General features: G+C 42.4%; 1 protein-coding gene across 4 annotated transcripts in view; it reads left to right on the top strand.

Annotated features, from left to right (window-relative positions):
- Positions 1 to 13,057, top strand: part of CLYBL (citramalyl-CoA lyase) — a 181,343-nt gene that overhangs the window by 85,251 nt on the left and 83,035 nt on the right. For all 4 annotated transcript variants that reach the window (XM_082052018.1, XM_082052019.1, XM_082052017.1 and 1 more), the window contains exon 2: positions 8,833 to 9,022. In XM_082052018.1, coding sequence (XP_081908144.1) covers positions 8,833 to 9,022 — 190 coding nt within the window. The remainder of the gene's footprint in view (positions 1 to 8,832; positions 9,023 to 13,057) is intronic.

Raw genomic sequence — 13,057 nt, 5'->3', positions numbered from 1 at the left:
AGCCAAGGCGCACACAGCTGGACCAGTGGCGGGAGCTTGTGAGAGCTCCACGCTGGGGATGCTCCCCATGTCCTGGTGTGGGCAGAAAGGAGGGGAACAGCATGTTCAGTGAGAAAAGAAATTCTGCCCAAACGTTTTTGTCAGGTTTTGTTTATGTGTACATAGAGACATGGGTGGCTGCGCAGTTGGTGTGTATGAAGACACTGAGGCACAATTAGTAGGATGGAAGTACCTGGTGGTGAGCCGGAGGGGAGAACTGGGAGAGGCAAAAGTGGGTTTGCAGTGACAGAAAGAATCTCCAACTTCTCTGCAGAGGCCACCAGCATGGGTCTGACTCTATAAAAGTGCAACCATTACAGATTTGTGGGGTTTATATATTCACTTCCTAAGACACAGTTTGGCGTGGGATGCTCCAGGATGGCTTGTTGATGATACGTGCCTGATCCTCCTCCTGAACTGGAAGATGCTTGACCCCAGAAGCCATGGTTTTTCCTTTGTTTCGCACAGTTCCGAGCACACTTGGTGCATATTGGTTTGTACACGACAGTGATAAACCAAAACAAGTCATACATCAATGTCATACATTTGAAGTAATCTCTTCTTACTTCTCAATGCACATCTTAAGTTTTTTGGCTCATTTTATGTGTAGTCCTTTCTAAACCTCTCGATACCCTATTGAATTTTCATCTTTATTGTGGGATGTTTTGGTTATTTAAAATGTGTTGTGATTTTCTGTTGTACCTGTGATTTGCAATCCTGTAAAAATATGTAAGGCAAGACCTTCTGTTCAGAAAATGTATAGCTAAACAAAATTTTCTAAAATCCCTTTAGAGTTTTGTAGATTTAAAAAATGAAACAACATCCGTTAAATGCATGAGAGCACTTAAAATTCACTTTTAGAAATGAAAACTTCAAAACTGCTCAGTGTTTATGTTTAGTTATATATCTTTATATTTAGAAAAACACAAAAATGAATTGTTATCTTAACTACACCTTCCTTTGGTTAATGTGGCAGAGCAAATGTGTCACAGACAAACAGAGTGCTTTTCCACTGCCCTGCAGTGATGTGGGTTTGTTTAAGCAGCAGAAAGCATCCCAAGGAGCCAGAAACTTTGCTGATGGTAAAAGCAAAGCGAGGCGCAGCTCAGCTCGGCAATATTTCATGGGCATGACGAGTTATTCAGAGTTATCCACTCCGTAAGGAAGGAAGCAAACCCTCGACTGGATGTCACGTATGTTAAAGCTCCGCAAGACAGGACACCAATTAACCTTGGATGATGGCAAACACACACACAGGGGCTGCCTGAGAGAAGCAGCCTGTTGCCATTAGTAGGAAGCAGCAGCCCTTGTCACCCTGAGCCATTATTTAAATCTCTTTAAAAATTCCCTGATTAAATCGAAGGATGGTAGCACTCTTCTCTTCCTTAAAATCAGACTATTTTTGCTGCTGTGAAAAGAGGAGACGTTAGTAATATGAGAGACTGGCGGTCCTTTTTTTTATCCTCACTGTCTAATTTGGCCATTTTGAACCAAGAAGAAAAAAACCCTGATCTTCAGTCAAAGCAATTCAAGGCATGGTGGAGCTCAGAGTGAACCAAAACAACAGGGTCAAATGTAGTTGAAAGAACATGGTGGGGTAAATAAAAGGTCTTTTTTTTTTTTTTCCACATTTAGTGCTGGTGGGAGGAGGAAGTTTGGTTAACTATTTAACCTATGATAGCTTTTTATCATTTTATGGCTTCAGAGTCTGTAATTTTAAGCTTTTGACAGTACATTCCTGGTTTGTATTCAATCTTTTCCTCAGAAAGGTTCTGGTGTCCAGTTCTATGACTTATATCAATTTACTGGAGGTAGGAAGAAATTATAAATAGCAGCCAAAGATACATATTTTCCTGAAATGACTTGCCAGCAACTTTGGATTTTGTACTCAGTTTCCATTTAAACCCTAAAATGCTTTCTTCCACTCACACTTCTCTGCATCCCGATTTTAATTTTTTTTTTTTTTAATCAGCGGGGCTCTCCTCCCCCATTTGGTTCACCTCTCTCTTTTTTGGCTGTAATATGATGTGTCCTGATCAGTCGGAGCAAGTGCTTGCTAAAGGTCACTGAGAAGCCCCCACTTCATTTCTCGCTGCTACAGTTTTTTCCAGCAGGCAACCGCTCTCGGGAGCGGCTGCCTCCAAGCTGTCCCTTTTGATATCCAAAGCTGGTTGTTACGGGGGTTAAATTTCTTAATTCGCCAAGTTTTCTTTTGTGAGCGCTTCTTCAGTCCAGCGCGCTCGGTGCCCGCAGCTGGGTGCAGACTGCCTGTCTCCCCACGGATGCCGTGGAAAGCGTTTGGGTTTATTCCATCACCTCCTTCAAACCTGAGGGACATGGGGGCCGATTTTGTACCTGTATATCTCTCATCAGCTTCGGGGAAATTAATCTCGGCGTTACATCGGTGCAAGATCATGTCAGCCTTACGGGGGGAAGTTTGAAGTCAGACAAAGCCTCTTCCAGGGTGCTTTGACTCGGGAAGGAAAGCTACTTGTCAAGAGATCTCGAACCAGGAGAGCTGGTGGCTTCTGCCTGCCCTGGCGAGGGGTTAGGTTTCGGGGGGGTTCTTAATTAGTTTTTGGAGGGTCAGGGAACTGACCATAGTGGGTCTGGAACAAAGGAAGAAATCAAAACATAAAGCTGAGTGTTTGATATGTTGGTACCCCCTCCCCCCCCCCAGTTTTAATTTTAGCATAATTGGATAAAGGTTAGTGGCAGTTGTTAGGTAAAGTACCTTCCCGAAAGTTCTGGCTTTATTCTGAAGTAAATATCATAGCTCTTCTCTCAACCTAAGTATTTTTCTTTTTTTCCTCTTTTTTTTTCCTTTTTCCCTCCTTTTTATTTTTTCCCCCAAACAACAGCCGCTCAGTTTACCTTGTGTTTATCCTTGGATTTATTTCCACTAGGAAAGCGCTAAGATTTTGAGGACCTGTATTCTGATGGTAAAGCTTGTGACATGAGCTTTTGTCTTCCAGGCGAGGAAACGTTAGCATTTTTTCACATGTTAACTTTTTAACAATTGCAGGGAATTTCTTTTCCCTGAAAACTGCCATCCTTTTCTTTTTACTCCCCTTTTCTCTCTTCTTGATATTTTTATTTCCCTTTTATATGGAGACTTGTAGATTTTGTCACTTCAAACGTTAGCTGTTCCTCCTCTTTTCTTTCGCTTTACAATACACACTAGGAGATTTTTTTTTTTTTGCATATTCCTCCCCTTTCTCTGTGAGATATTGTAGTTGACCAAATTTAAAACACTACAGTATTTAGCATCCCCGCAGTGCCATTTTAAGTATTTGGACCTGGAAAATGCCCCAAGCAATAACTACCTGAATTGCTTTTAATTACACAATATAGCTGCATCATTTTACTTCAGATTCTTTTTGATTGATGCTGTAAGGCAATTGTAACCATGGATGATGGGATTAAGTGCCTCTTGAAGTGACTTTAGCTTCTTGTGGGAACAAAGGGAAAGAAGAGAACACTTAGTCCCTTTTTGAGTGAACAGCCTTTTTTCACTTGCTATATAAAGAAATACAATTAACAAACATTATCCCCAGAGGTGAATTGAAATGTACATGCGGACAATAACCGCTCTTGACTGCAATTAGACATATATGATCCGAGGTATTTTGGCCATTCATTAGTGCTAATTGTTTGAGAAACAAGCCCACAGAACAAATGATTAAAATGTTAGTGCCATAACCAGGATTATTAGCATGTGTGATAAAATGCATGCGCCGCAGCTGTACCAATAAAACTCTCCGGCGAGTCGCTTTGATTCGACAAATACTCAGCTCGGCTGCGAGCCCTTCGTATTTGCACAGGGCCTGCTGATGTTTATAACAAACAACTTCTATCTTCTTTCTTAATTAGAAAGAATTACTATGCAAATTGCGGGGCTTTGTAATTTCGCAGAACTTTCCTTTGTCTTTGGCAGATTATCTGTGTGTGGCTGTCAGCTACTCCCTAGAAAATTCTACATAGGAAAACCATTCTGTTTACTCGGAGGGTTTCTTTGCTCACATCAGATAAGTATTTTGTAGGAAATTTTGCTGCATTAGCTGGGTTGTGTTCAGTGGGGTCTTAGGTCTGGGGTCACTTCTGTCCTGGTGCCACAGCACCACAGATACTCAGGATCGTGGTCAGTACATTGTTAGTACATGTATACAGCCCAGAAATATACCCTGTGGAAATGATCCAGCTTCTTAAATAGTTTTAATCAAATACCTAAACATGTTCTTTGGAAATACCTGCCAGCATTGTGCCAAAGGTAGTAGAAGGAGAGATTTGGCTTATTGAGCAACTGATATTTTTTCATGTATCAGGCAGCCCACAGTGCAGCATCTCTTCCCTGTTTAAATGAAAATAAACAGAGAACAGAAATGCAGGTTAATGTGCTGATCCTGAAAATCACTTGTGGGAGTGCTTTACTTTGTGAGCTATATGTTGTTGGCTCCGATGGAACTGTACAGGTGTGTGCAGTTAAGTATATGTGTGAGCATGAGCAATGCTGGAACGTGAAAATGCACTTTACAGCAGGGTAATCTGTGTAATTCGGAGTAATTTCTCTGTTTTGCAGTCACACTGTATGGCTGCCTTTGCAAAGTGCAATGCCTCTTAGTAATAAAAAAGGTTTTGTTTTCTCCTTCCTGAGGATGAACTATTTGCTGTTGGGTGAAACAGTTCTCAGAGGATCGCAAGTAACTTTAACTCGCCAGCTACTTTCATCTATTAAATGAAGACTTTAATAGAGAGTTATGTTTGCTGAAGAAATGTAGTTTCATTTCCAAGACCCAGGAGCATTCAGTGTGCAGCTAGATGCTATGAATGAAAATAGGCTGCTGTAAAACAATTTAATGAGCTTTACCCAACAGCCTAGTCCTTGTTTTAACTTAGAGTGCTTAAAGGAAGAAACATTGTCTTAGCAAATTCACTTGGCTTATGTCCATGTTTAGTTTAAAGCACAGTCAAGATCAGTCTGAATCATTAAAATACTTGCAGTCACAAAACATATGTAAGATTTTCTTCCTCTTTATGGCGTGGGGTTAACAATATAATTGAGATTGCAGTGCTGTGTGGGTTTTTTGTCCTAAAAAAAGTAACTGCTGGGGATGTTTTCGTTCTATCAAAATAACAGAAGTCAAGATAATCAGGATAGCGTTTCCTACCAGAGTAGCTAACTGCTAACATGTATAGCACCCTGGGACTTGCCACTGCCCATTTTCAAAAGGTCTATAGGCAAATGGATTTCTTAATAAATCTGCTTCTTCCTCCGCGTTTCCTTTTATTGTAGAACATAAAATATGACTATGCAAGGAAAATGCATGGTGAGAACAGAAGATCTTTTTAAGAATATATGTCAAAATAATAGCATACAAAAACATTTACTGCAGTCACACCTAAGCATACTTGTTGAAAAATCTTATTTACATTTCTGGATGCCTTTCTTTTTAAAGGAGAAAAATGCTGTGTTGTTCCACTGACTGTACTTTTCTATTTTTCTGGCCATACCTCTTGAAAAAATTATTATTTTCTCAACTTGCTAAAACGTTCTGTAAGACTAATGTTTTGACAAATCGCCAGTATATTTGTATGATAATCTGTGTCCTGAGAAACTTACGGTTTTGGCCCATGTGGCCACCAAGTTGGTTAGCTGAAGAGGAGTTACCAGTAGTCACCAACTGATAGTATTTCTAATATTAAGCCTATTAGGTGATGGTGTTTTTAATGGATTACATCTACTGCTTCTTCAGAGTCAGCTGCTCCTCCATCTGAACAAAAGTTCATAGACCACAGCGGTTACACCTGACTAAATCAGGTCTGCAGGTAGCAACAGTTTTACCTACACACTGCTACACACCGATGTGCACGGAATTGCGAGCAGAGTTGCCTTCGCAGGGCTTGCAGCAATGAGAGGGAAACCAGCTGGTCAAGCAGCCCATGGTTCAATGACAGCCTGGGAGAAATCCTGGGAAATGCATGATGGGAGATACATCTCATCTCAGCATGCTCTGAGATTATGGTATTAGCCACATCCATGGAGTTTCGAGAGTTTTGGGTGGGTTGGAGGGTTGGTGAGAGGTGGTCAAGAAGGGTGCTTCAGGGGCTGCTTGCTTGTAGGCTGAAGTTAACTATTGATGGGCTGAGCTCTTTGACTCCTTTGTGCCTTTGGGAACTACAGGGTTGAAGCCATCAGAGAAAGAGAATAGACTCTAATCACTTTTGTCCCCTCATATATGTTTAGTGAAGGACTGCAGACTTCTTTACTGACCTCTGTGTCACACTGAAAAAAGACCCTTCTTTTCCCGTTTGAGATAAACCACTCTTCCACCTCCTCCTTACTCTCCCAAAGTGTACTACTGCAAGAAAAAGGGATTAAGTGGATTTACTAGCAGCCACTTGAGTTGCCACAAGTTGTGTTACCATCCCCACTTCAACATGAGGCGGGGGACATGAAGTGGTTTGTAGGAGAGGGGCAAAGAGTGTACTTAGGAGAAACTCAGTGAATCTCAGTTGCAAGTCTCTGGGTTTCTCCAGGACCTCTACTACCAAAGTCTTCAAGCTTTTGCTGTTAGAGATGAAGAAGACTGATTAACAAAGGTAGCACTGGCACTTGTCTTAAAATAATGCATTGTTTATGCTTAACAACAAAGCTGCCCCATCGTTTAGGCTGAATTAAGCGTTACCAGGCATATTACAATGAAGAGATTGGCAGTTTTTGTGGGCTTCTAAAGTGAGTCCACTGAGGACATACAGAGACCCAGCAGAGGAGGTGGTGAAATAGTTGTCCTTTTCAATTTATTTTCCTGAGATAAAATGTAATAAGACCTTTCTTTGTATTTTTAACTCAAGACATATTCAGCTTTTAAAGTGCACACTCTAGGGGAAGAGAGGGGCTTAGAGCACCTTTCTTATGAGACTGAGAGGGTTGGGTCTGTTCAGCCTGGAGAAGAGAAGGCTGAGAGGGGATCTTACCAATGCTTACAAATATCTCAAGGGTGGGTGTCAAGGGGATGGGATCAGACTCCTTTCAGTGGTGTCCAACGATAGGATGAGGGCACAGACTGAAGCACAGGAGGTTCCATCAGAATATGAAGAGAAACTTCTTTGCTGTGAGGGTGCCAGAGCACTGGAACAGGCTGCCCAGAGAGCTTGTGGAGTCTCCTTCTCTGGAGACATTCAAAACCCACCTGGACACATTCCTGTGTGATCTGCTCTGGGTGAACCTGCTTTAGCAGATGGGTTGGACTGGATGATCTCCAGAGGTCCCTTCCAACCCCAACCATTCTGTGATTCTGTGACTCTTTGATGGGGTTAGCTTAGAAAGGCAAGTGTTGTGCTGATCTGTCAATGACACCTCGCGTTGGCTCTGATTTAGATTAACTGAACTAATTTCCAAGCATTTGAGGGGGTTAGTCATGTTCACTTGGAACATAACCCACTTGAGCCTGCAGCCATGTGCAGCAACTTGGGAAGTGTTATTAAGAGGGGCATAGGAAAATGCATGGGTCCCTGACATGATGTGATAATGACATGTTCAGCATGGTGCTAGAAAAGCTTTGCATTATTCAAAGTGCTGAATAATATGCATGATAACGCTTAATGGTGTTATATGTTAGGATTATTTTGTGGCATAAATGAGTTGTGCTCTGAGTAAGAAGGCAAAATGTATTATTTTGTCCCCATTTTTGACGTAGCCGAATAGGCCTGGAGGGTACAGAGTGAAATGGGGAGAAAAAAGAGCAGGCAAGGGTTGTTTGGGGTTTTTTTTTGGAAGGCCATGAAACACAGTGGCACCCTCTGCAATTTATTTCTCTGTGCTTGTAATTTATGGAGCAAAGCAAGCTCTCTACCGCACTGGAGGGCAGCCTCCCCCAGCAGTTCCACTGCCTCCACATACCTCCACTGCCTCCACAACCAGGCTGGTGCCTGGGGCGGGTTAGCTGGTCCCTCACTGGGAATACTGGGATGGGGTGGAGACCACCACGGAGCTGATGCCTGCGGACCATGCACAGCACAGACTCACACCTGCACGGAAGTGTGGTGCACAAAGCATTTATAAATTTTAAAAGGTGCCACAGCTGACAACCTGATGATGATTCTGGTGGATTTATGAGCTCTGTCGACGGACAGCTGTGCTATGAATTTGAAAGCTTCTGGGAGGACATGTTGGGATTAGTGCGATTCCACATTACGTGGAGTTTTCATTCCTGCTTTCCTCGTTTTCCCATCACCATCCATTTTGCTTATTTAAAATTTGCATGCAAATACATTTGTTGATATAACGCTAAAGTCACAAAATCAACATCGCAAACCCATGTTTGTTTTAACCAACACCCCTGCTTCATTCACAGCATGTCGTCCAGCTCCTGGAGCAAACGTGGCAGATTGCAGCCTCCTCCCTAAAGTAGTCCCGGTCCATTCTCAGCAATGACTCCATCCTTTGGGGGCGGCCGGGGGAAAAACCCACCACCTTTCTGTATTTAATACTTGCCATAGCACACAGAATGGGCAGCATAATTAAGTCTGCACAGATAACCTCAGCCTTGGTAGCTCTTCAGTCCTGAGCGTTTAAGTTTGCAACTTCTGTTGAAATAGTAGTTTTAGAGTTTTATGCTGCAATTGACTGTTATACCTCTCTACCTTGGCTCTTCCTAAGGGAAAAAAACCCCAACATATAAATAACCCCAAACCAGCCACTATCTAGGTAGGAATGTTTCACTTTTGAAATGTTGTCAAGTGTTCTTTACAGCATCGTAGCCAAGAGTCTAATTTCAGCAATATCCTTTACAGGGTGGATTCTTCTCTGCCAGCTGGTGTTCCTAAGCTTAGTTACCACTTTGCATCATCTCACAAGTATGTTCCCAGGCGAGCTGTGCTGTATGTACCTGCGGATGATGAAAAGAAGATACGAAAAATCCCGTCACTAAATGTAGATTGTGCGGTGCTGGACTGTGAAGACGGCGTGGCTCTGAACAGAAAGGTAATTAAAAATTATCAGTGTGATACAATCAGCGCTAAAGAGAACATGTGGAAAAACATTGTCTTTGCCTTGGGGAAGTGAGAACCAGAGAGACAAAGATAAATCTTAAGATATACAAAGTAATGTAACATTGATAGGCTTTCTGAAGATGTTAGGAAAATCTGCTCACCCAGAACTGAAAGTGATCCTGTGTGAGTGAGTTGGGAGGGAGTTTTAAAAGAATACAGAGCTGGGTATAAGCTCTCATCAAAGAAGAGTGGGAAATACTGTTATTATTGTTGTATATTTTTAAGGGAAGAGGAGAAAATGGTCTGTGAGAAGAGAAGCAGGAAAGGAAGAGTTAGTTCAGAATCACCAGATGGGGTGTTTGTTCTTGAAACAAAAGCATCTTCAAATTGTGAGCAACACAGTGTGGGTTTGGGTTCGAGCCTTGTGGTGTTTAGAAAGAATTCCTTGCTGAGCTTTTTGGAAGAAGTGCTGTTCGAGGTGTTTCTTAAGGAAGGAGAAGTTACAACCAGAGTGCACCAGGGTTTGGAGGGTGGTTTAGATTGAAGGAGCTGCAAGAAAGCCGGCGTGGAGAGCAGCATGGGAAAGAGGTGTGGATGTGTTAAGTACCAGTGCCAAGTTTTTTGTGACATTGAATTGTGAAAGAAGAGAGAATGATCATACATTCAGGTTTTGTTGCAAGCAGATTTTTTAAGTATCTGAAAATAACCATTTAAAAATCTTTCATGTCTTAAACGATGTATATGAAAAACTCATGTAAAAGTTTCCCAGTGAAAGGTATTTGTGAACAGGAACATAAGTTTGACATCATTTTTACATAATTTTTGCTTCGTTTTTGCATCACTTTTATATTTGTCAGTTGTTCTGTCCATTTTACAGTGCTTCAGACTACAGCAAACATTGTTTAGCATTTGACTATGAATGTCTTGTCCAGAAAGTTTTGAAAATAGGCTTGAAAATGTTCCCGTGTCATCTCAAAAACATGGATGAAATTTTAGTCTTTTCTGTTTCTTGGGAGCTGATGCTTTCCAGAAGGACTGTCTTGGGTAATGCGCTCTTTAACTTTCAGGTCTTTACAGGTATGTTGGAAAGAAAAAGGTTTACAGAGTTGGCATATATCTGTTTTAGTTCTGAAAAGTGAAAATAGTGTTGCTGAATGTGCATGTGTACTGCTGAAGACAGTTGGAAAACATTTTCTAGTTGCTGAAATTCTGTGTGGAAGAGTAAGATTATATCTGCTGCCACCATGACTTAGTATTGTTTAGGTCATATTTGGGAGGCTGCTGCTGTAAGATGACAGAAGACACAATTGTGTGTTAAACTGTAGTATTTTTAGATGCATCTTAATTATTTAAACCAAATCATTTATAGCAGAAGCATCTATTTGTAATAGAGGATGACAACAAGTGCAAATTTTCCAATCGAGGTGACAAAGTTGCTAGTAGTAATTTCTAAAGGGTGGTAGAATTCTAGCTCTGTTGAAGTGAAGGGCAGTTATGCCACTGGGTATAAGATTTCAAAGAAATTAGGGGGAAAATCTGTAATGGGAATCTGAGATGACAGATGAGCCCCTGACTGAGTGTAAATGTAAAAAGGAAGCAGACATGAGGTAGAAGTGGGGACAGGCAACCAAGGAGCAACACAGAAGTGTTGTCCAGACCATGTAGAGACAGAATGAAGAAGGTCAGAGCTGGGGTGGAACCAAATCTGGTGAGGGATGAGCAGGACAAGAATGGCTACTATGAGTGCATCAGCAGCAAAAATAAAAAGGAGGGGTGGTAGTCACTACAGTAGGGAAGGATGGAGCTAGGGTCTATTTAAACAAATTGGTCCATGGTGTCAGACAGGACACGCTGGGGGTCGCTGAGGGAGCTGACTAGAATCATCCTGAAGCTACTGCCTGTCATCACTGAAAGATCATGGTCACTGGAGAAGGTTCCTGATGCCTGGAGAAAGGCAAACGTAACAATTGTAATCAAAAAGGGTAAGAGTGGGTAGCTGCGGGCCCATCAACCCCATGGTAGTCTCCAGGAAAGTGATGCTGCTGTTTTTCATGGAAGATATTTCAAGGGCATGAGGACCTAGCCAGAATAGGCTGATCAGAAGCAAATCACACCTGACATACCTGTTCACCTTCTCTGAACAAATAATTGTCTTGAAGTATTACTATGAGAATTGAATTGATGTTGTCTACCTTGACTTTAGCAGGGCATTTGACATGGTCTGTCGTAATATCCTGGCCATTAACCTGAGTAAAAATGGACTGGATGGATAGACTACAGGGCGAGGGCCAGTTTAGCAGGGATTGGCTGGTCCATGCTGAGTGCTGTTTTACACTTATCTCTGCTGGGGCCAATACTGTTTTAACTTCTTCACTAGCAACCTAGTTGATGGGATGTAGTGGACTTTCAGCAGATTCATGATGAAACCGAACTGGGGTGCAGTTCATACCTTGGAGGGCACAGCTGCTCTTCTAATGGGGCTTTACAGCTGGAAGAACAAGATGAGAGAAAGGTAATGAAATCCAACAAAAGTAAAAGCAAAGTCCCAGTGCTAGGCTGGGTTAACCCCATACACCGAGGCAGGCTGGGGTTGTGACTCCCTGGGGGTAGTTCTGCCGAAAAAGGCCCTGGGTGCTGTTTTACAAGAAGCTGAAGGGGGTCAGCAGTGAGCGGGTCCTTGCAGCAAAGGTAGCCAACCACCTCCAGAGCTGTGCTGGTGCGAGTGCAGCCAGCGGGTCCAGGCAAGGGATCCCCACCCTCCACTTGGCTTTGAGGATCTCCTGGGGAAGGGCTGACTGTGCTGAGCTGTGGGCCCTGGGACAAGAGAGGGACTGACCCACAGGAGGGAGCCCAGGAATGGTCACCAAGGTGGTCATGGCACGGGAGAAGAGGCTGAGGAGCTGGGTTTGTTCGTCCTGGAGATGTCTGAGCTGGGCCTTGATGGAGGTTTTGCAGCCTAAGGGGAGCTGGATGGATGGCAGAGCCAGACTCTTCTCAGAGGAGCTCAGCAACAGGGCGAGGGCAATGACCACAATGCTGACTGGAGACACACAAAAAAAAATCTTCTCTGTGCAGGTGGTGAAACACTGGAAGAAGTTGTCCAGAGCAATGGTGCATCCTCCCTCTATGGGTTATTCAGGCCTTGGCTGGATGAAGCCATGAGCAACCTGGCGTAGAGCAGTAGTTAGTCCTGCTTTGGGGAGACAGATGGACGAGGTGGTCCCCTGAGGTCCCTTCCAACCTGAATTAGACTGTGTGGTTGCATGACCTAGTAGCAAAGCGTAATTAAAAGTGATTGGAAAACTGAATTTCATTTTTGGATCTGCCACAGATACTCAGTAAGACTTTGAGACTTAGGTTCTGTGAATGTGAAGCTGAACTTATTAGTGCTCTTGCAGCTTAATTTATTAATGTTTCTGAGGTGTTTGGAGACTGTGTGAAAGATATGTCAAGAACATGCACTAAAGCACAGTATTCAGTGGCCTGTTGAAAATGGGTCATCAGAAACAGAAGAAAAAAAATCTGTGGGAAATACAGCAACACTGAGTCTGTCCCTTAATCATTATTCTTAAAACAAATAGTACTTATTATTTTAGCTATTTATTGTTGTGGTGTATATCAACAAAAATGCTACCTATGGATTTTCTTGAAACTGCTGCCAAAATGTTGGGTTTGAGGAAAATCGGGACCTGGTTGAAGCTTCACAGTGCCTTGGGCCAAACTCACGTATCTACAGAAGGCTTTCACTTGCATCAAGTCCAAGCAGCAAGTTTGAATCACATCTTTACAAGTCTATTTTAACAAGATGCTGTGTGGTTTGTGTTAGGAGTAAATTAGATTTGGAGAGATTGAGAATCTGGAATGTCAGCACTCAATTGCTCACACAGAGGGAAACAAGGAAGCTGAGCTTCCTATAACCAAAGCTGGTAACATTTGCAAAACTGCATCTTGTTGCAATAGCTGCTTTTGAAGCAGCAGTTGTAAATTTAAAATCTTTAACTATTTTCTATACAGTATTTTATCTCAA

Source organism: Streptopelia decaocto (assembly GCF_964273445.1).
Source record: "Streptopelia decaocto genome assembly, chromosome: 1".
Taxonomy (NCBI): Eukaryota; Metazoa; Chordata; class Aves; order Columbiformes; family Columbidae; genus Streptopelia; species Streptopelia decaocto.
The sequence above is the reverse complement of the archived record's forward strand: the minus strand, read 5'-3'. Positions and strand labels throughout refer to the sequence as shown.